We start from the raw sequence: 22,596 nt of genomic DNA on the forward strand, positions 1-22,596 counted from the left end.
TTCAGGACTAGCTTTTCCTTTAGCACGTGGCCCTGTCTACATCTGCTGTAATACCACCCTTTTGAGTCTTGATTCCCACTTCAGTGCTTGAGCTGAGACAGAAGAATGTAGATGTGAGTGGAAAATAAATGTAGATTTCCAAAACCAAAAATGAGCGAAAGCTTGATAAGCTCCTGACAAGTGTTTTTCTCTAGTTCAAGAAATATCCCTTCTTAAAATAATGAAACAGTTGTCCCTTCTTGAAATAACGACCAGGCCCAGTCAACTCCCTGCAGACAAGCTCTTAAAAAATATTTAAAAACCCAAATTCTCTGGAATTTTCTCATGCAATCTGATGCATGCAAGACAAAAATTTCACACTCTGTATTTACTATTTCATACAAATTTATACCAGGGTTTCTCTTTATAGAGTCTTTTCTTGTACTTTGCTTATAACACAAGTTCAAACAACGTAGTTTCTGACATAAATCAATAACATTATACACAATCTATTTTATTTCAGTTACTAGAATTATATGTGAGATATTGACTCTGGTATTCTGCAGAAATGAGAAACAAAGCAGGAATTTTTCAAGACATCGGAATTAGTGCCAAATTCTATATGCAATAAATACCAATTTTAAATTACGCACTGTAGACACACAGCAGCATTGACACAGTCTCATCTATTCTGTAGCTTCCAGATAAATTTACTGCAGTGATTTCAGGTAGGCCTTCAGCTCTGCTGACAGGAAAAAATACAAGAAATAGATAGAAACAGACCACAAATATTTCACATTTTTCTTCTGAAGATTTATTCAACTAAAGTTGAACAACCAAATCATGTGACAATTTAAAATAACTGTGTTGCTAACATTTAGTATTTCCAGAAAAGCGATCTTACATTTAAGAGAATGAAAATACTATTTCTTAAAGTTGTATCAAAAAGTAGGAATGGTTTATCATAAAGAATTTTCGAACCAGGCTGGTTTTCTCTGAAGATTTGCTCTTCATCAGAGGCAAAAATAAAGCGTGTCTGTCCATCTATTTGAGTAAGAAGTGCTTCCCTTCGGACTGGAAGATCTAACTTAGTAAAAGTTTTAGGAATTCTCTCTTCCAAAATGACCTGGATGAGCTGAAAATTAGAAAAGAAACACAGCAATGTTTTGACTGTAGGGACCGCAAATCATTTGTTTCTCCCTTCATTGAACTAAAATTTTTCTCTGTTCTTTCCTGCTGAACCCGAGGTATTTTGCTGATACCCAACCTTATTTTACATCAATTAACCCAACAGAGGAGATATGCATTGGGTTTCCTCATAGGATGGCAAAGGTCTGATAGGAGGCCACATCCACTTTTTAATGCACCATTCACACTTTATATGTCTGCTATAAGCCCTTCTATTCTTTTTCAAAACATAGTCTCAGGCTGTCTCTCCCCCTGATGGAGACTGCTTTTTCATGCTGAAATCCTGGCTTTCTTAAAATCAGCAGAAGTTTTGCCACAGAATTTAAGCAGGGTCAAGATTTTACTCTCGTTTTTTGATCATTTTAGTTAATGATTTCACTTGATCTGTATCCTGGATTATACAGACCACTCAGATGAACACTTATCGTTCCTTTAAGTGAAGTAGTTAACTATGCCCTTATTTTTTCTCCCTTTTTAACAAATCAAAGTGTTTGATTTGCTCTCTGCCAACAGAGCTACGAACAGCGTAACCTCAGTCTCTCCACGCCCTGATTTGCAGTACATTGTATGTTACCAAGGTGTGGAATTGGATTAAATGCTACAGCACGGCGCTCTGCAGATAAACCCACTGCAGGTGTGCAGTTTAATAGGATCTTAATTTGGTAACAAGTGAACAAAGAGAGGAAGCCTAAAATGGGATTTTCTAGATGAAAAAATGTTATCCGTGCTGAGAGAAAGCAACTGCAAGCTCTGTGATAAGGAATAAAGATTGGGCCAACGCTCTCTGAGCTGCGCTTTTATAGATTACGGCTCACTCGGAGCATCTTCGTTACTGCCACTGTTTTCAACAATTCTTAGTTCGTACTACGTGCGTTTGGCTATATAGCATTTCATCTCCCACACTCCTCATTATGCCAGTGTTTAAATCTTGTATCGTCTCACTCCCCACCCTCTACATTTTTTCATATAAAAGGAGTGTTTTCCTCGGGAGATGTCACCAATTTGGAATGTATTCCATCTTCAAGATTATTAACAATTATTTTCATGCTTCAAATTTAAAAAAAAAATAATCGGAAATGTGCTGCGCTGTTCAAAATAAATGGAAAAACATGGTCTCTCTGCTGAGGAGTGTGATTTATATTCAGCATGAACTAGGAATGGAGGGCCAAAAACAGATGGGGAAGGAAAAGGAAGAATGAAGGTGACAACTGAAAGATCATGAAGGGATCTGCTAAGCCACAGACACATATTGATGCTGCTGCTATCAGGGCAAGATCGGGAGATTCTTGTCTGATTTCTGTTACCAGTCCTCCTTCTCATTTTTCCAGGGTTTCACAGCAAAACTGAGTTTTTAGCACTAATTTCAATGAGATGAGGGTGGAGGTGCGATGAACAGATTTTTTTCCCAAGCATAACAGGCTGCAGAGAAGGCACAGAAATGCCTTGTGGGACAAGATGAAAAAGATACGGAGGTTGGTGGTGTTGGCAGAGGACGGATTGGAGGATGGGAACTGACGAAAGACACTGGGTCGCAGGGAGCTGCAGAGGCTGAGTGAGGTAAAGGTGTTAAAGGAAAAATTATGAAATGTACCCGTGATGCACAGAGTGATACGTCAGGCAGCAGAAATGCGGTCCAGGAAACAGCAGCGGTGCTGGTGGGTGCCGCTGAGGCTGCTGAGGGTTTAGATACCCCGCAGAACGGGTTGTGGCCAAAGGGGGATTAGGCAGGAGAGGGGACAGATCGTTGCTTGGGAGTATGATGTTGATTTTTGGTGATCAAAAGTCGCAGAACACAAATCCACATGCAGTGAGAATCTATTCAGGGGGTCCACAGAGATGGCAGTACGAAGAAAGTGGTGGGTGATGGAGATGCTTTTGGCAGCTGTGTTTTTCAGCAACCTTTGGAATCAGTACTGACACCTAGAGAAGGAGCCTGTGACGGTTGAGGTGGGAGCTACCACCCATTTGAAGGACACAAGTAGGCAGAAGTGCTCATTCACTCTGTCACAGCTCCTTAAACCCTTCTGAGCTAAAGGTTCAAGTTTTTCAGCTCCCTCACAAACACTTGAACCACAGCATTGGCAGGCTCTTACTAAACTCTCTTTTTCATATCACCATTATCAGCGTCTTGCACGTGGAGTGTTAGAGTCCATCAGCTGTCAGAGTCTTTCATCTCTAAGCTCTTTGTCTACACTCTCCCAGTCCTACTCTTTCTCCTTCCCTCATCCATACCTTCTCTCAAATCATCCTACTCCCCATTCCATGTTTTATACCCATCTTTTTACTCTGATACCCCTCGTCCCGCACTCTAATCAGCCTTGCTCTGTTGAGATCGTGTACAAAAGATGCAAAACTGTGACACATAATTAGAGGTGCATCACATGTACAGACAAAACCTGGGTCAAACCCTTGTCTGCTGACACCCGTGTAAGAGCATTGGTCCTAGTGGGCTGTACAAAAGCGCATACGGACAGCACAGTGGAAGAGCATAGGAAACAGGGCAGGTACTGAGTAAGCTTTCTACCGGTTTATCTCCTAATTTCTGACCATCAGTGGTTTAGAGATTCCTTGCTCATAGCCTGCACCCAGCTCAGTTTGGTTTTTGAGGTTAAGGTGGTATGGCAGGGTGGGTCATTATATTACATTTGAAAAATAACAACAGCTGCCAAACATGTATATCGCGTATAAACCATTCTTGATTTGTCCCCTTTGTGCCTTCTTTCTCCCCTCTGTTGAGCTAGTTTTAGCGTATCTTATATTTAAAAACAAGGGTTCTCCAAGGGTCTGTATAACTAATAAAGATGTTTTTAAAAACAGTCCTGGTCCTAGTTTATGGAAGCTGAATACATCTTGGGAGGTGCTAGATCAACAGTAAAATAACTATAGCAGGATGACTCTCAAAATGTAATTTTCTTTGTGAGTCTTGGTGCCATTAACATTTGCCCAGCACTGTTGTCTGGAAAACACAATGTCCTCTAAGGTTTAAGACAAGTGCTGTTATTGCATGGAAGAGAAATCTGAAAACAGCTGAACATCTAATTCATCACTTGTGTTAAGCACAGAGGCTTGATCCGTGTTCCCATATGCCCTTATATTTAGCCTCGCATTCTAGGAAGACTTAGAATCTATCTTGTTTTCTACCTGCATGTCACCCCTTACGCCAGTAAGTTAGAAGCAGTGGACTGACTGCAAGGAAGTCTGACGAAGAAAGGTCTCAAGGATTTCATACTTCTGCCCGTTTTGATAAAACTAACAGGTAGGTGGAGGAAATAGAGCCTCTCGGTGCTTCCAACAGCGAGAAAAGACCATGCCATGCGCTCTTTCTGCAGTCTGTTTGGTCAGCAAGTCCACGAGCTGCCCCCAACCCACCAGAACAGCGCTGCTCTTGCTTAGACAATGCTTGGGGAATCTAAAGGAGCACTGAAGGTCTGTTGGAAACGTAAAGAAAGAAGCAGAGAACCGCAGTGATGGGGAGGTGGGTGGTGTGGAGATTACGATCCCTTGATAGGATTGTGGGGTGCGTGGGGGCTGCGGAAGATGCTTTGTGGCTTGAGGTTTAGGTGATACTGGACACAGCTCCATGCAAACCTAGATTTTACTACTTCTACTTTATACACATAAAAACCAGCAACCAACCACACCCCTCCCAATCTCTCCCAATTTACCCAACTTACAACTTTTTTTCTCTTATTTTTCTTTAAAGTTAATGTTTATTTCACCTTGCTGCCTGTGGCTGTGTCCACCGAACAACTCAGAACTCTGGAAAAATGTTGCTTAATCCGAAGTTATTCTGGCTCTGCATCAAAGTTATGAAAGCAGTCTGGGGAGCATTGGCTTGAGGTTGCTCCTTTGCAAAATAGCCCCAGAAATGGCTGGGCTCATAAACCCACAGAACGGGGGACTCATTTTGCTTTGTGACCCAGAAACTTTCATCTTCCTCCTCCTCTATATAGCACAGGAAAACGTGAGCCACAAAATCCATGAGTAGCAAATTAAACAAATGCCAGGATCCTAGGTTTAAAGAAAAACAAAAATAATTTTAACATCCTCTTCATTTGCTTCATGATATGTTCTTTTTTGAAGGGCTTTGCTATACTAACAAACTAGACAAAGCAGCAGACTAGCAGTCATCAAAGAGTACTTACAAAATTATGTGCTTCCAAATATCATAACGAAAGAGGCACCAACTGCAGATTTTAAACATAAGCAATAGCCTTTCCCCCTTAATTTAGCTAGAGAGGAAAGTGTACTTGTATTTATTCACTTTCCTGTTCAAATTCTTTCCCCACATTTACTGCTACTGCAAGGCTTATCAACAACCACATATCATCCCCGTTCTTCCCTTGGACAGATAAATCATTCCACCTCTTCCCAAGCTAGCCCTCCTACAGACGTCTGCATGTCTTCTATCTATGACATTAAATGGCCTACCTTGCAGCTTGGGGCACAACTGAGCCACGAGAGACTCACTGACGCCATTGGCTTTTGAGTTGTACCTTGCAGTAAAGAGTAGGTCTTTTCACATGCCATAAATCTGCATGGGGATTCATCGAGCAATTCATAACATCTGCATCCCACAAACATGTTTACATGGACATGAATGAGAAGATGCCACAATTTATGTGAACAAACAAGGTTTACAGAGTTTTAAAAATGAAATCTACTTTCTCTTCTGATGTTATATGTGTCTGAGAAGCTGCTGCTTCTGTTGTTTGTCCTTTTGCACATCTTTAAATTATATCAAATAAGTGGAAATACTTGTTTACCTGTGGGACAAGGAAAAGGACTTTTATACTTGGAGTTCAAACTATGCAGACCTGGCACTAGTAGTCCATGAGTGTTTCTAACACTCTTACAGGTGTTTTCAATATATTCAGTAAGAGTAAGCATGAAAGAAAAGCTACCATTCCAGTTGTCCCTTGGGATAATACAGAGGGACATAGTTTTGAAGAGACAGGAGGTTGAAGGAGCTTGCTTTCAAAAGAGGAACGCACAGGCCACTGTCCAGCCGCTCAGTGCGGCTCAGCAGTGCATCCCTGAATGCCTCAGAAGGGACCCACTGACACGAGGCTCTGTGATGGAGATATGTAGAGGCACATTTGCTGGAGAGGAGGTGGAGCTGAAAGGGCTGCAGAGGTCCCATTAGCCCCAAGTGCTGTAGCACCCTTGCTCCTTGATGCCTTACACGGGGGCAACTGCACGGTTCCTCTGATGACACTTAGGTATCACCCATGTGGAGGCTGGGCTGGAAAAGGGTAAAAAGTCAATCCTAAATTCAGAGGCGTGAGTATGCCAGAATATTATGTGTGCCAAATGTGCCAAGCTCCAAGGCAAGAGCCCCAGACAGAAGGAAGTTTGGGTTTGGTTACTGGTATGTGGTTTATTCTGGGGGGGAGGCACGCTGCGTTAACGAGACACTCACACATTTGCTTAAGCAATTGTGTTTCCTCAGTGTGGATGCTACATATTTCAACTTGCAGGCTGCCCACCATTCCGGCAAGAAATGCTGAGATTTAAGAAATTTCTGAAAAGCAATGACCCTGAGTACAGAACTTTTACACCAGATGGCTTGTTAACATAATGGCTTCAGCCTTGTCCACTAAAACTCAAAATCCTCTCAGAATAGAAACATGGGAAAGGCGGCACATTGTTAGGGCTTATAGCCCAACATTTTAAAGAACGAAGGGTATTAAGAAAGAAGATAATAATGATCAAATTAATTGGAGCATCACAGAGAAAGATTAAAAGACATTTTTTAACTCTCTCATATGTGACAATAAATTCAATCTTAGCGCTACTGAAGTATAGTAGGAAGACTATCATAAATGGGATGAAAATATCATTTGTTATGAGTTTAAGGAAGGCTCAGCAGAGGAAGGGATGCTCTCCGTCAGTGGTGCCCCCAACCACCGACAACTGCAGAGCAGGGAGACAATTCATTAAATTCTTCTTGTGGTGGAAAGAGGGAAGAGGATTTCATCATCACGGGGAATTTCAGTAAACGTTATGCTTCCAGTGCTGATCTTGGAATTCACTCCTGATTTCCTCATTGCCCACAATATTGCATGTAACATTGGAGATTTTTGTGCAGAACTCTGGAGAGAGAGAAAGGAATGATTATTTTATTATTACTGTAATGCAGCAGCTGATGGACAATATGATGCGCATACTGTGCTATGTTCCCCGCAGACACAGAGCAAAACTGTGATCCCGCTCCAGAGAGTTTGCAATCTAAATATAAGGCAAAAGGTAGCAGCTAGATGCAGAAAAGGGGTGCGCACATACATGCACAAACACAGACATTAGCTGGGGAAGCATGCTGAAGGATACAAAAGGCAACAACCTTCACGTACCCCTTTGTTATGTCTTCGTAGGAAACACATGAAAGTACGGTTTTGAAGGGGAATTTCAAAGAAGGTAATGAGGTTTTCTTTGGCTATTTATGTGAAGCCCCATCCAACAAAAGAGGAAAAAATATGAAGGCGCTCCTTTGAAAATCTAAAAAGTGGTTCATACGGTTTGGGATCAGATGCAGCTCACAGGAGATGATGGATTTCTGCAGAAAAAGTAATAGAGAGAGCCTCTGAAAGGTTTTATAAATGAAGAGAAAGGCAGGTAGGGTTGTTGCAACATAGAAATGGAAGAGACTGAACTGATTCAAGACATGGTTGTACCGCTTCAAGCCACTTCGAGTGAATGTCACTGCACAGTTCCCTCACTTCTCCTGCCTTGCACTGGTGTGGGACGGATTTGATGCCTGACAGCCCAGAGCCCTAAAACAGAGAGAAAACTAACCCAGCTAAAGGAGTCACTAGTTTTCAATCAGCTTAACACCTTAAGCAGGCTCGCTTCTGGCTAGACAAGCACTTATGTCAGTGTAAGGCATAAGGAAAAGGAAGGAGCATGTAGCTGTTGTCAGAAGAACTAACTGCCTTTTTGGCAAGTAGCTATCACAGCGGCTCTGCTCTGGCTGTATTGCTTGGGAAGAAGCCGAAGGACTGGGAGCTATCACTTCAGAGATCTGGAAATTTTATGGTTTGGGATAGTAGTGGTCCCAGCTCTTCATCACACCCTTCTGCTGGGGTGTGCAGCTCTTGTAGGGAGGGAAAGCAGAGGCTCACACCTCAGGCTGCTGTTCCCCGTATTTCCACAGACAAATGATGGCTTCTGCCGAAAGAGGGAGTCCTGCCCTTGCCACCATCTCCAGCTGAATGCTCCTACTTTCCTCCCTTCCGCTCATCCTAGAGTTTGGATCAGAAAACAAATCTGATTGAAAACTAATTGTTTAATTTCCCTGACCTGTCTAGCCATGTCACCAGGTGAATGGTGCTGCTTGATGCAAGGAAGGGCGCAGGAAGAGGTGATGCCCCTATTGACAGTAGCATGAATTTATGTCAGTTAAAATCATAGGATCACAGAATCATAGAATCATTTTGGTTGGAAAAGACTGTTAAGATCATCTGGTCCAACTGTTAACCTAGCACTGCCAAGTCCAACCACTAAACCATGTCCCTAAGCACCACATCTACACGTCTTTTAAATAACTCCAGGGATGAAAAATGATGTGGTGCCTCTGCCATCTCAGGACACAGAGGGGTGTATCAGATGAGAGTCACAAAGATCCTACTTACCAAAACTGTCTGCGTAGTTGAGGGTCATAGCCTTGCTTACTGCACTCAGTAGGAAGTTCCATCTCAGCTGGAAAGCTGATGCCAGTTTTCTCAACTCCTCTTTACTTCTGCTTGGCTGAAGATAGAGAAAAAAAATTCTTTATGACAAAGTTGATTAAAAGAATTCATTATTGTGTTGTAGAGTATTTCCCCATACAAAATGCATATGAACGTGGAACAAGCAGGTTTTTTAGAATACTAAAATAACAGGAGTTCAAAGGGATCTTTGGACATCATCTAATCCAACCTCTTGCTCAAAGGCCAGCTTAGTTCAGGCCTTGTCCAGTCAAGTTCTGAATACCCCCAGGATGGAGATTCCATAGTGTTTCTGGGTAACCTCTTCCCACGCTTAACTACTCTCATGGTAATTTTTTTTTTTTTTAATCTACTGGAAATTTTCTTTGCTGCAACTTGTGTCTATTGTCTTATGCCCTACAACCGTGAACCCCCAGAAAAAGTCCTGCTCCATCTTCTCTATACCATCCCGTGAGGTAACTGAAGGTTCTATGAGATGAAGGCACCACAGAACTGCAAAGTACTTTTCTTAATTTAAAAAAAAAAAAGAGGGGGGAAATAATCAAGTTAAAGAAGTACAGTTTACCCTGCTTCTTCAGAAAGGAAAAAAATAAAACAACTTTACCACCACCCAGACCCAGGTTAGTTGGCCTGGCAACCAGCTGAATGCAGTGGTACCAGCAAACTACTGCTAATTCTGAATCAGCAATGGAACAGGGTTGGCAGAGTTGGTAAAGGTGCATACGTGAGCATAATCATACTTGAATCTTTCACAAGAGCTAGAGAGACTGTACTGGAAATTATCAATCTCCTACCACCTGTTAAAAGTCATTTCTTGAATCAACAGTTTCAGGAATCACGAAGTGTTCTCTTCCTTTTTACTAACATTTTTCTTCTGAATTTTGGTTTATTAGGGACTGTTATAATATGCATCTATGAAATGAGGGCAGATACTGAAACTGCCTGAGTGGATATATGCACAGAAATATGCTTGTAGTTGTTTGCACAGATGGAATTTTTGTATGCCAATTAATTCCCCCTTTTTCTGCAGCATGCATAAATTGTATTTATGCAAATCTGCAGTCTGGTCAGGTTGCTAATGTACAATGTAGCTCCTGCAGACTAGTGACAGTCAGCATGTAGCAGGATAAATGATGTGATCACTCTTTCTTTTCTGAAATTATTAAATTAATTTTATACCTGAATGACAAAAGCCTGAAGATTTGAAGACACGCAGTTCAGGAGAACCCGAATATCTGTGGAAGGTGCCAGAAAAAACATTAAGTCGTTCAGACCTATGAAATATAGAAGGGAGATCATTACTTGAAGTGATTGGCTTGCTTTTTGGTTTGCTTATGCAATTTTTAGGGTTCTTTTTCTTTTATTTTTAGCTTAAAATATATTAAGAAGACATCTGTTTATAGAATTTTGATTAATATGATTATACTATCCTTTAGTGAGGAATAGCACCCTACTTTGAAATCAGTCAGAATTCATGTTTATGTACATTTCCACCATGTCTGCACTGACCTAGTCATCACGGCAAAGGTGGCAAGAATAAACACTTCCAATGTGAAAGCTGAAACTTGGTTATACGCAATACCACCTTACTTATCTGAGATTTTATGTGGTTGAGAAAAAAAATAATCTTGGTTTATCTGTTGAAGGGGAGAAAACAGTTTTGAAACAATAGCTGCAAATGCAGAATATTCTGTAGACCCACAGAAATATATATATAATATTGCCACATATCAGTGCAGCTGTTCACCAAAAAAATTGTAACCTACTACCCAGTGCCAAAAGGGGCATCACTATGGCACCTCTCTGAATTTATATCCTTCTAACTGAGACGTTTTCCTTCAAGAAGGCATGTGGATAGGGTCTGTGAAACCTTGCTTATTATAAATAACAATTTGGAAAAGCAGTGAAAGCAGAGACTAGAATAAGAGAATACACCTTGGAAAGCATAAGATCATAATTAATATTACGAGCAAATGTAACAAAAGCGTTCTGCGCAGTGTTTTTTATTTTAAGCCGTGTATAAATACTATTTAAATCATTCTCCTGATGGTTCTGTGAAGAAGGCAAATTATTAACTGCCTTCTTCCATGAAAGCAGTCATGGAAAGGCTGTGGCGCATCCCTTGTCAGCGAGCGAGCCGGTGGCGGGCCAGGAACAAAGAGCTGAGGTTTCCCTCTGCCAGTTCCGTGCGCAGCCTCGTCCAACTTGCCCGTCTCTTGCTAATAATTTAAATGGCAGCCCATTAATCTAAAAATTAACTTGCCATTATGTTCCCATCCCTTTTCATTAAGCTAGCAAATGCATTATGTCATGGCTGCATACGAACTGTGTATTTTATTGTTTACAGCAGCACACCGACTCCACAGGCCGCAGTACAGCAAAAGGACACAAAAGCTGAAAGGCCGATAGTCCTCGTCCAGTTCAGCACACAATATTTAAAAAAACTGGCCGCAAGAAATGTTTTTGTGTGCTCGGTTAATAACTGAGGAAAATGCGAAAGGCAACTCTTGGAAACGTCTTTTTTGTCAAAGAAAAAGGTAAAAAATGAATATCCTTGTTTGTCAGCCGCCTTCTAGAAGATGCATCGTTTAGTAAGACAAACCCCACTCCTGCTGCCATAGAAAGCTTTAAGAGAGTCAGAACGGAAAGCCTTTCATTCTTAACCTTTAAAGTTAAAAGGATAACATTATATGCTCCATTCTCAATTTTATTGGCTCTTTTCCAGTACTTTGGGTTACGGCAAGACTGTAATTCCCATTAGGGCAGATGCCATGAATAAACAAGAGGAAATACTGGAACCTTAACAATGGCAAGCAAGGGCTTAAGTGTATAGACAAAATATAGCAAAAAAATGTTACATTTGAGTTCTATGTCATTCTGCAGCTCCTCCGGATTCCTAAACTTCATTTGAAAGAGGTTTCCAGGCACATCCAGAAATCCCTGATCCATGACAGCATGCAAGTCTGATCGCAGAACAGTGACTTTGCTGTTGCTGTTCAAGACTGTTCTCATTGTCTGTAATAAGAAAACAGTTAATGCCTTTCATTTTCTCAAGCCCTTAACTCAGTCAAAAAACTTCCCTTATTCAATACCAGACTTTATATAACCAGTCTCTAAATTGCGGGGGGGGGGAGGGGGGGGCGGGAAGGAAATCAAAGGAGATTAATCTTAAGTTGTCTTCAAGAGTTTTTTGTTCTGGGAGATATTCTTTTCAATGACACTCTGTGGTGTTGTCTGTAATGAGGCAGACAAGGCTAACATGCTTGAAGCATCTGGGCAGTTGGTTTTGCCTCCGGTTATCATCATTACACCAAATAACGGTATTTTGTCTAAAACATGGAATGGTGTATCAGGGCCGACTTTCCCTCGATGTTACCTGTCCTTAGTACGTGTTTCAATTAAATTCAAAGGCAAGTTTTCTCAAGCTGCCCAAACCTTTGAGAAGGTAAAAATAACAGTAGAAATATGGTATTAGTTAAAATAATGTTAGTTGGGATTATATCCCATTTATCTGCTTATGAGTCATTTGTGAATGAATCTGGCTTCATATTTGTCCAAAAAAGTATTACTCACATAGATATTGCAAACAATTTTCAGCCTAACATTTGATCCTCATCTCTTTTTTTTTTTTTTTTTAATTAATTGCTAGTATCACACAGTATTGCTTCAGATTCTTGAGGAAATGATGAAAACAGTGAAGGAAATTAAACCTGAATCCGTTAAAATTTGTTAATCCATACATTTAATCTCTCACTTTTATATTGAAATCAGTAAGATCCTAAAGCCTTTGTTGAATTTTGGGCTTTTATATGAATAATCCATGTCCAGTCAGACCTTCCAGAGGAAACATATTTTTTTGTAAAATTCAGAAAACTTCAAGATTCATAAAAGTTTTAACAAATGCCGTTCACTGGGTGCTTACCATGACCCCACAAGCAGCAGTGAATGCAGCTGACCATTTGTTTGCAAACATAATTCCCAATCTAGCAATTTTTCTTTTTCAGCATTCTGCGTGCTTTACTGAAATGCCAAAAGCACTGATTCTCACTCGGTATTCCCCTTCAGCTATAATGAAAGACAAAGTGTGGGTTTTTTTCTTTTTTCTTATTTTACTTGGAGTTTCCAGTGTCAGAAGAAGAGCTGCTGCTCGCAACAAGAACACACGACCCAGAGGTGGGGAACTACCAGGGGCAGCATCTTCAGTCCGCTGCTGGCACCCGACTCCACGCCCCGTGTTTTAGACCTATCCCTTTAGCCATTGCACTTCACTACACTAAATACAATTCTCTAAATGACTGAGAGCCGGCTCTGACAACACTTAAATACAGCTTACCAGAGGCAGGAATCAGCCCCAGGAAATGGCAAGCATCATATTCACATTCCTTTCTCGCAGGGAATTTGCACCTTTTTATGCTCTAATTACTTCTGCATGTCCAGGTAGTAGCAGCTGTCAGCCTGCTTTATCTACACATGATGGGAAAGTTACCTTTTTTTTTTTTTTTTACGTTTGAATGCTGACCCTGTTAAAATTGTTCCTATTTTCTCACCAGGTGGCTAAATTATTGCAAAGTACTCTACAAGGGACGGTGTGGTTACACCGTTCAGAGGCTGCAGCTGCACAGCTCCTCCATGGTACTTCTCATTAGGAGCACTCTCACCTGCTTTGACCATCAGTCTCTAGCTGAAATTCCAGGTGCGCTTTAGACAGAGAAAACAGAGAAGGATGATTAGAAATATCACGTAAGAAGAGGAAATATGAGAGATATGATATTTATGATAGAAATATCTATGTGAGAAGATGAGATAAACTTCAGCTTCGGATAGAAATAACTGAGGAAGGATATGATGAAGGTTTGCAGGGAGAATTGCATGAAGAAGGGAAGAAATTTTCAAATAATAAAAGTATTTTTCCACACAACAAAAAATCAAACCCTGGAACTCACTACCCCAAGATGTTGTGGATGCCAAAATCAAGCTATTAATTACCAAGATGTGCCTATAACCTTCATCTCAGATTGCTAGAAGCCAGGAGAGTACAGTGGAGGAGGAGTGAGGTATCACCTGCTCTACTCACACCCACCTCACATCAGCATCTGATGAGGGTCACCAGGGGAAACGGGATACAAGTCCACACAAGCCTAGGATCGGGTCTGACAGGCTAAAACACTCAGCGGTCCTTTCTGAGGGATGTCCATCTCCCCAGGAAGCATCTGCATGTTTCTCACAAGCTGAAAATTTTGAATACCTGTGGTATTCAGCTAACCATTTTCTGATGTGCGTTGGACGGGGGGGGGAGGGATGCATTTGCAGGAGAATGTTTAGCCGGTATTTGTTCCCTACCCTGTTCTGCTGGAGCCCAGAATCCATGGCTTTGGCAAGATCTCGGACACAAGTTGTAACAGGGTCTATGTGACCGCTGAAAGACTACGGGGATGCTCATTTACAAGACTTATATAATTTCACTTACTGAAACTATTGTTTTTAAATTGCAATGGGACTAATCATCAGGTACACTAGAATTCCTTTGCCCTTCCCTTGTATTTTAAAGAGGCTCTAGAGAAGGTGCAAACATCATTTACTTGTGAGAACAGTGCCAAGAGCTCGTTAGGATGAACAAGAACCAGGCTCAGAACGTGCTCAGCTGTAAGCGTAGATCTGACCCAGATTCTCAGGTCTGTGAGGTTCACTTTGTGCTGGTTAAACGGTGCAAAGGGGACGCAGAGCAGCCAGAGGCTGCCGCGGGAGAATTCCCCCCCAACTAGGCTGAAATTCTCTTGCCCTAAATCTTGAGGGTGTACATTCAATGTTGACTCTCTGCAGGTTTTCCACACATTAGGACAGGCAGGGAAGAAGCAAAAAGCTGCAACCAGCCCCTTGACATCATGGCTCAGGCACAAGAAGAATGATGGAAAGTCCAAATACGCAAATCAAATGCAAATGACTGGGAATAGCTGGCACCTGCAGTCTTGCTGGATCACATCCTTCGATGCATAAGAAGCGCTGTTTAGAAGCACATGAAGCTGAGCTTTTCAAGTATTTAGTATCTCCAAGGGCTGCTGCAGTAAATGGGAACTGCGAGCGCTCAGGACCTCACAGAAGTCAACTTTTTGCCTGTGTTAGCACACCCATGCATCCTTGTGCGTTATTATGATTTTTAAAATTTTTTTAAAAAGTGAGGTGTGTCTTTTGTGTGTTGCTGGTGATGAATTTTCCCATAAAGAGAAGCTACATTTATTAAGGATGAATGTGACACCGCCGTGCAGTTCACGAAGCCACAGTTCCCTTCCTTCCTCCCCTTTGTTGTGGGGACACAGTGTAGTGATTTAAGCCAGGCGGCATGTTGGGAGAACCTTGTACTTGCTATTTGAAGAAGAGGAGACAATATACCACCTGTTCTCTTCTGCTTGCTTCCCCATTTGTGACCTATCTGTTCTGTCATGGCCTGGACCACCTCAAAAGCCAAGGTTTTGGAAGTATCCAAGGGCACCAATGGAAGGAAGGCTGCAAGGAGGGTACAGTCCTCATAATAATGCAGCACTGAATAAGTACAGGCTAGTGAAACAATTTACTTTGCAGTGTTTTAAAGTGTTAAAAATGCAGCCCCTGGATGCATCTCCTTTGTCACTGTAGCTGAGAAGAATGAGACTGTAGAGCAAAAAGCAGGCAGAGATATTTATTGTTAGAGAGATTTTTGTCTCTTTCTTCCCAAGGAGAAAAGCCAGTCTGAGTGATGACCTTGAGAAGGAAAGCTCAGAGGATGCTTCCCTGCAGCACTCCTTCCAACACTGTCTGGTCAGAGGATGGAGAAGATTTTACCAGCTGATCCCTGGGATCCATGAAAAAGGTGGGGGTCTTGTGCCCTTGTAGACCTCACACCCTGCTCCCTGACCACGCAGCTTCTCTGCAGCCGGCGGATTAGTAATTTCCTTTGTGCAGGCTGCTGCATTCGTCAGAGAGCACTAGTGGTCAGGATGCTACATAAAACAAATTTTAGAATAACTCCAGCACGTGCTGTCCAACCGGGTTTTGCACAGCTGGACGAAGATACTGAAAGCTGTCATCTGACCCTTCCAGCTACTGTGTTCTGCTCTCCATGGGGGACTATTGACCATGTCTCAGAGGCTTTCACAGAAGCCAGAGGGAGGAAAAGGCCCCCTCAGCATACTTACGGTGTGGGAAGAGATGGGTAGGAAGGTGAGCATGATTTAGACCAAGATCAGTATATAGCTAAGAACACCTGTGCTGCTGCTGTTGTCCTACAACAGAGCGTCTCATGAATAGTCCAAAGTGCTTGAGTGAATGAGATGCCCAGCTTTTTTGTTTCATGGATTCTGGAACATACCTTGGCCATGTTAGAAAGGTCTGTCTTTCTCCTGAGTCTTTTTATAAACACTGTAAGTTCTGTTGAAGAAGAAGAAGAAGCAGTAGGTATTTCACATCATTAAAATTTTACAGTCTGAAAGACGTTAATGAAGTCAGATCTTTTAAGTTAGAAAGTAGATCCCTAGGGGAGCAACAGGCTAACGGAGGGCTCAGCGGGGACACTGAGCCAGCATTTTAGGCTGGGCTGGGGACCCTCGCAGCTTAACGCTTGCAAGCAGAAGCTGCCCAGGTCACCACTCTTCCTTCGCTGCAAATCTGCTAACCCCTGACACACAGGAAAAATACTTCCAATATTTTTTTACATAAAATACTTCTTAATCAAGACTAATACTCTTTTACATGTATGATTTAAGGTGAATGAAGGCAATGTTAATTCTAAACCTCCTGTATTTTGTTTAGCAGGTTTACATTTCCACCTTTATGCATCTATAATTCTGCAGCACTGTTAATAGGAGTTGGTTTCTTTGGTTCTATTTTCCCCTATTTATAATGTGTTGTAATTATGACAAGCATGGTCCAAGAATATCCTTTGTAAGAATAAAATATAAAATAACTGATTCTTAGTTACAGCAAAATTGAGTATAAAGAAAACTTATAAACTTTTGTAGACAGACAATGGTTTTCAAGTGAAAATTTCTGTTTCTCTGAAGTTTGTACAAACCAGAAAGACCAGTATGTATACACAAAGGGTCGTAGATGATTCATTACATATACTTCCATGCACACATATTAAAACCACATTATTAAGTTTGCTCTGTCAAGCATTCAGATGTAAGAAATGCCAGGATTAAGACTGTGTGTGGAGTCTTCCTTGAGCATATGAATGCTAATACAATCTTTTGTCTATACAGGAGCCCTGCTTTGCCGTTGAGTTGGTCTTCATTCAGTGAGTAACCGAGGAACATTATGTTTTAGTCAGACTCTTCAGCATCATATATAAATATATGTATGTATGTACATATTTACAAACACACACATATACAAACACCTTTGTACAGATTTTTTCAAATCCTTCTCTAATGACAGAGTCATAGTTTCCCTATGGGACTATGTCTTTTTTCCCTTTATATTGAACTGCACTATAGGCGTTCATTAATTTATCTGCATAAAACCACTTGCAAGGTGAAGACACAGAACAATACCTAAATTGCAGAGGGCAGACTGCATATTATTCAGTCATCTACACAGCCAAAGTGATTATGGCAAGAGACAGATCTTTATAATGATTCCAGTACACTTTAATTTACCATGAATTGGGAATAATTTTGGCTTAAATTTGTTCTCACCCATTATCTGAGACTATTTTTAACTGTATCCCAACTAACTCTAGTCCTTACTACTATCAAAGTTACATCAGCTAAAATGTTTTTAAAATAATTTCTGTAAGAGTCTTGTAACACAATCTGCAGTTTAAGCAAAGATTATTTTGTGAAAATCTCTCTATTACTCAAACGTACCTTTAGATTTGGATGTTTGGAGAGGTAATGGAAACTCTTCCAAAGCATTAAGCAGCCAAATTTCAACATTTTTGCTGAACAATCTGATTAACTTCATGTGTTGCACAGGCACCTCCTCCAGGAAATCATGAAGTAGGATGTTCTCTATTTCCTAGAATACAAATTCATGGACCTGCACATGTGTATTTGGGTTGCATGTCAAGGTTTTGGTAATGGAGGGGCTACAGGGGTGGCTTCTGTGAGAAGCTGCTAGAAGCTTCCCCTGTGTCTGATAGAGCCAATGCCAGCTGGCTCCAAGATGGACCCGCCGCTGGCCAAGGCCGAGCCCATCAGCGATGGTGGTAGCACCTCTGTGATAACAGAGTTAAGAAGGAAAAAAAAACCCCACCAGCAGCACTTGCAGCCACAGTGAGGAGTGAGAATATGTGAGAGGAACAACCCTGCAGACAGCAAGGTCAGTGCAGAAGGAGGGGCAGGAGGTGCTCCAGGCGCCAGAGCAGAGATCCCCCTGCAGCCCCTGGAGAAGACCATGGTGAAGCAGGCTGTCCCCCTGCAGCCCATGGAGGAAGGATGAGGGGGTGTAGAGATTCCACCTGCAGCCCGTGGAGGACCCCACGCCGGAGCAGGTGGAGGCACCTGAAGGAGGCTGTGGCTCGTGGGAAGCCCACGCTGGAGCAAGCTCCTGGCAGGACCTGTGGACCTGTGGAGAGAGGAGCCCACGCTGGAGCAGGTTCACTGGCAGGACTTGTGACCCCATGGGGGACCCCACGCTGGAGCAGTTTGCTCCTGAAGGTCTGCACCCTGTGGGAGAGACCCATGCTGGAGCAGTTCGTGAAGGACTGTAGCCTGTGGGAAGGACTCACACTGGAGAAGTTCATGAAGGACTGTCTCCTGTGAGAGGGACCCCATGCTGGAACAGGGACAGAGTGTGAGGGGTCCTCCCCTTGAGGAGGAAGGAGCGGCAGAGACACCGTGTGATGAACTGACCGTAACCCCCATTCCCTGTCCCCCTGTGCTGCTGGCGGGGAGGAGGGAGAGAAATCGGGAGTGAAGTTGAGCCCAGGAAGATGGGAGGGGTGGGGGGAGGTGTTTTAAGACTTGGTTTTGTTTCTCATTGCTCTACTCTGATTTGTTTGGTAATAAATTAGATTAATTTTTCTAAATCGAGTCTGTTTTGCCCATGATGGTAACTGGTGATCTCTCCCTGTCCTTATCTTGACCCACGAGCCTTTTGTTATATTTTCTCCCCTGCGTCCAGCTGAGGAGGGGAGTGACAGAGCGGTTTTAGGAGGCACTTTGGCCTCCAGCCAGGGTCAATCCCCCACAACTTGATTGGTGTACTACAGATATTTACAGCAGCATGAAACAATATTGTATTGATAATTTAAATGTAAAGAAGCCTGGGTTTTAATTCCAATTAAGCAATAGCTAAGCTACATTTTGTTAGCAGAAGGAGAAAGATCCTAACAACAAATGTAGTTTCCTGAATTAATTACTAGACATTACTTAATGACCTGCTGTAAATAAGCAGCAAATTATTTTGATCACAATACTGCATATTTCTATGTGGAATGTCACAGAGAAATGCAGTAATGTTCTCAATGGAAAAATAACTCTTGTAATTCGGAAAACAGTTGTCAGTCAAAATTTCAGTCATATAACCTCATGCCAGAACCACAGACCACATTTATAACAGCTTACTCCATTGATACTAGGGACTTTCAAAGGAATATGTAGCAGCAAGATGGAAGTTCTCTCAAATTCCACTGGCTCCTTTCAAAATCCATACTGTGCTGTCTCAGAAGAAGCCAAAGAACAGACTTGAGGTACTAATGAAAATTGCATTGTGCAACACCCAAGAAACAGCTGGCCCTTCTCCTCAGGTAGAACTACCAAAAGGACACAAACACATAATAACATAATTACAGCAAACAAGTGTGCCTACCGTACCTTGAATAGCTGCCTATCGTAGCTTTTGAACAGCTGGCATACATCTGGCAAGGACATCAGTGCTATTCTTTCAGGCTGCAGGGACCTCCAGAATGACATGATACAGTCTTCCACCTGTCGCACAAAGTCCTTTTATGAATTTTCACTGATTTTATACTTGTGAAATGTGAAGCGTAATTCAGTACAACACCACACATAAGCACAGAAGCAAAAGAATGACCGTGGAGCTGGGTTCTTTGCCTGGCCCCATCCTGGCCGGGCTCCAGAGTAAGTGGAAGCATCCTGGGGCAACAAGCTGAACCTCGCAAGGCACATCATAAAAAAAGAGGAGAGAAACAAAGAATTGTGCCATGGATATGCAGATATAATGAAAGGTATGTGTTCATGGCCTTGTGTTTCATTCTGCGCTCAGACCTGTTGATGTGCCAGGAGTGCTCAGGATATGCCTACAAACTCAGATTCTCGGAGGACATTGTGTTAATTAAGAATTCCAGAATGATTTGACTGAATGGTCCTTTTGTCTCTAAATGATCATCTACCTTAGATCAAACCATCGAGTAAATAAGCTACACAGAAACAATTTTATCCCTAGAGTTGTTTGCTGTCGTCAGAATGAGCATTATTAAAGCAAAGGCATACCTTGTCAAGCTCTTTCGTTCTCACCATATGTAAAATATCTTGACAATAGCTGCAGTACTCATTGGCAAGCAGTACAACCTGTGACCAAAAAGAGGGTACAGAAAGATCTCACAGGCAAAGAGCTGACTCGCTTTGATGACTGAACACTTGAACATACCATTTCGTAGGGGTATTTCTTCCCTAGTTCTTGCTCCCAAAGATAGAATCTGCTGAACTCAGGCCAAGGGTACTGAAATCTCTCTTGTTCAGTCTTCAGATAAATGACAGATGGAGAACAGTGCAAATTCTTGCTCTCAATGCACCATAATTTATTTTGAACAATAAAAAAGAAAAAAAAAATCACAATTATCTTGTCAGTTCTGTTAAAGGTATTAAGTACTTTCTTGAAATTGTATAACATGATTTTTTAATAAGATGTATTTCTTCAGAGGAATGCTTGTCCTTTTTTTTTTTTTTTAGAAAGTAGGGGCGGATAAAAGAAACAAGCATGGCTGAATAAATACTTAAATCCTAAACAGTACATGAATTTCTTTTCAAAACCAGTGAATATTTAATGCTATACATATCTTCCACATATATTTTCTATAGCACTCATGTCACAGTCGTAACTTTCTAAATAAGGCTGCAGATAGTTGGCTGTGCCGTCGGAGTGGCAGCACATTTCTCATCAGCTGTCATTACATCCACTTCAGAGCACTCACGATCGCACCCGAGCGCTCCATAAAAACCAGACAGACATCCAGTCTCTCCCTTTTTTCCCCCCTCACTTCGGTCCACATAAGTTTGTTGCTCATGCTCCGCTGGCTGACTCCCAACAGCCCCATGACAGCACGCTCGGGGGAGAACTGCCGCAGGTTAGCCTCACACCTGCCCTTCTCCGTGCACGGGGGTTGCGCTCTTGGCTCTTAATCATTTCCTACTATTTAAACACTTACCGTGCCGATAAACCCTGAGCACATTGGAAACGCTCAGCAGCATGAGGGTCTGTTACTGTGGGCCTCAGGCACGGAATGTTGTACCCCACTTACTCCCCTAATATTCACAAGCTGGGCTGTCAGCCACAATTTCCACTCTCAGCACAGATAAAGTTATTTGAGCCAATGTTAAGACAACAAAAATATTTAGCTACCAGGTGAAATAGGAGTGGAGGAAGTCAGCATTTAGTGGGATCACACAGACAAATTTTATTTCAAAGAATATGATGGGTTAACTTTATTTCGTCAAAGCATATTGTATAGCAGTTCTAATTAAACACACAGATAGACATTTTGTTACAAGTCTAATGTATCTGAAACTCACTGTTCTTTTTTTTTGGCTATTGCTCCTGTAGCCAGCTGCATCTCCAGAACCGCAGGCGTTTCCACTGTGGTAAAATATGCAACAGAAAAAAAGAAAAACACCACCTTTAAAAAGCCCACCAATTTATTCTGTATTTGGTAAGAAAATGAGCTCAAACTGGGTAGAGAGCACTAGGCTGGAGCATTGTGTGTGGGAAAGAACCCCATTCTCTTTCCTGTCATTCAGCAGCCCCGTGATTTTCTAACAAGTCTGAAGATCAATTTCTTAATTTTAAGATACAACTGAACCATTCATTATAAAGACGGCAAGATATTAGCCATTTAACAGTGCAATGTCTTCCAGCTTCTTGCAAAATCATGGGTTTGTATTTGTAGTTGCAGTTTGTTTGGAATGATAATAATAATTATAAACATGCAAATAATGAAAGCACAATCATCCTTGTGCTTTGATTTCACAGTAATTCCATTTTCTGCACTCTGTATCAGTTTAGACGGCTTTTTTTTCCCAATTGTCCCCATTTACTTTGCAAGCCCGCTGCCACGTTCCCCATGGTCAGAATTCACCTGGACCTGCAAAGGCTTGACAGCCAGCTTTTGGCTGAAAAGCCAGGGATGCAGGCACAATAGGCTGCTTTCTTGCTTTACCATCTCCTACCTCTCTCCCTGCCTGCTTTGCTGAGGCTAATCCTACAGGAGGGAGAGGCAATGTTGCTAGGAAAAGGGGCGTGCTGTGAGAGTTGGATTCCTCCAGTCAACCCCCCATCTGCTGCTGACACCTGCTCGCTGTTTGTGAAGGCATTTCAAACTCCAGGGTCCTTTTGGACTCGGCTATTTTGAAGGGTGACAGGCAGGGGCTTTGTAGAAAATGTGCTTCCACTGGTGACTGCCAACACTCAGGCTATCTAATCGGATCTTGGCTGCTGGGTTTCACTGCTGTGATGTATTATAAACCAGGGTACCACTATACCTCCTGAAGGAGCAGAAGAGAAAACAGAA

At 42.0% G+C, this 22,596-nt stretch overlaps 1 protein-coding gene across 1 annotated transcript in view; it reads right to left on the minus strand.

Annotated features, from left to right (window-relative positions):
- Window positions 1–7,161: 7,161 nt before the first annotated feature.
- Window positions 7,162–22,596, minus strand: part of RFX8 (regulatory factor X8) — a 28,761-nt gene continuing 13,326 nt past the window's right edge. The window contains exons 5-14 of the mRNA XM_054820528.1: window positions 21,602–21,665; window positions 20,460–20,594; window positions 20,303–20,380; window positions 19,664–19,777; window positions 17,714–17,864; window positions 16,216–16,274; window positions 11,732–11,888; window positions 10,053–10,147; window positions 8,799–8,913; window positions 7,162–7,262 (exon numbers count right to left, since the gene is read on the minus strand). Of these exons, the coding sequence (XP_054676503.1) occupies window positions 7,162–7,262; window positions 8,799–8,913; window positions 10,053–10,147; window positions 11,732–11,888; window positions 16,216–16,274; window positions 17,714–17,864; window positions 19,664–19,777; window positions 20,303–20,380; window positions 20,460–20,594; window positions 21,602–21,665 (1,069 nt within the window). The remainder of the gene's footprint in view (window positions 7,263–8,798; window positions 8,914–10,052; window positions 10,148–11,731; window positions 11,889–16,215; window positions 16,275–17,713; window positions 17,865–19,663; window positions 19,778–20,302; window positions 20,381–20,459; window positions 20,595–21,601; window positions 21,666–22,596) is intronic.

This window comes from Grus americana, chromosome 1 (genome assembly GCF_028858705.1).
Source record: "Grus americana isolate bGruAme1 chromosome 1, bGruAme1.mat, whole genome shotgun sequence".
Taxonomy (NCBI): Eukaryota; Metazoa; Chordata; class Aves; order Gruiformes; family Gruidae; genus Grus; species Grus americana.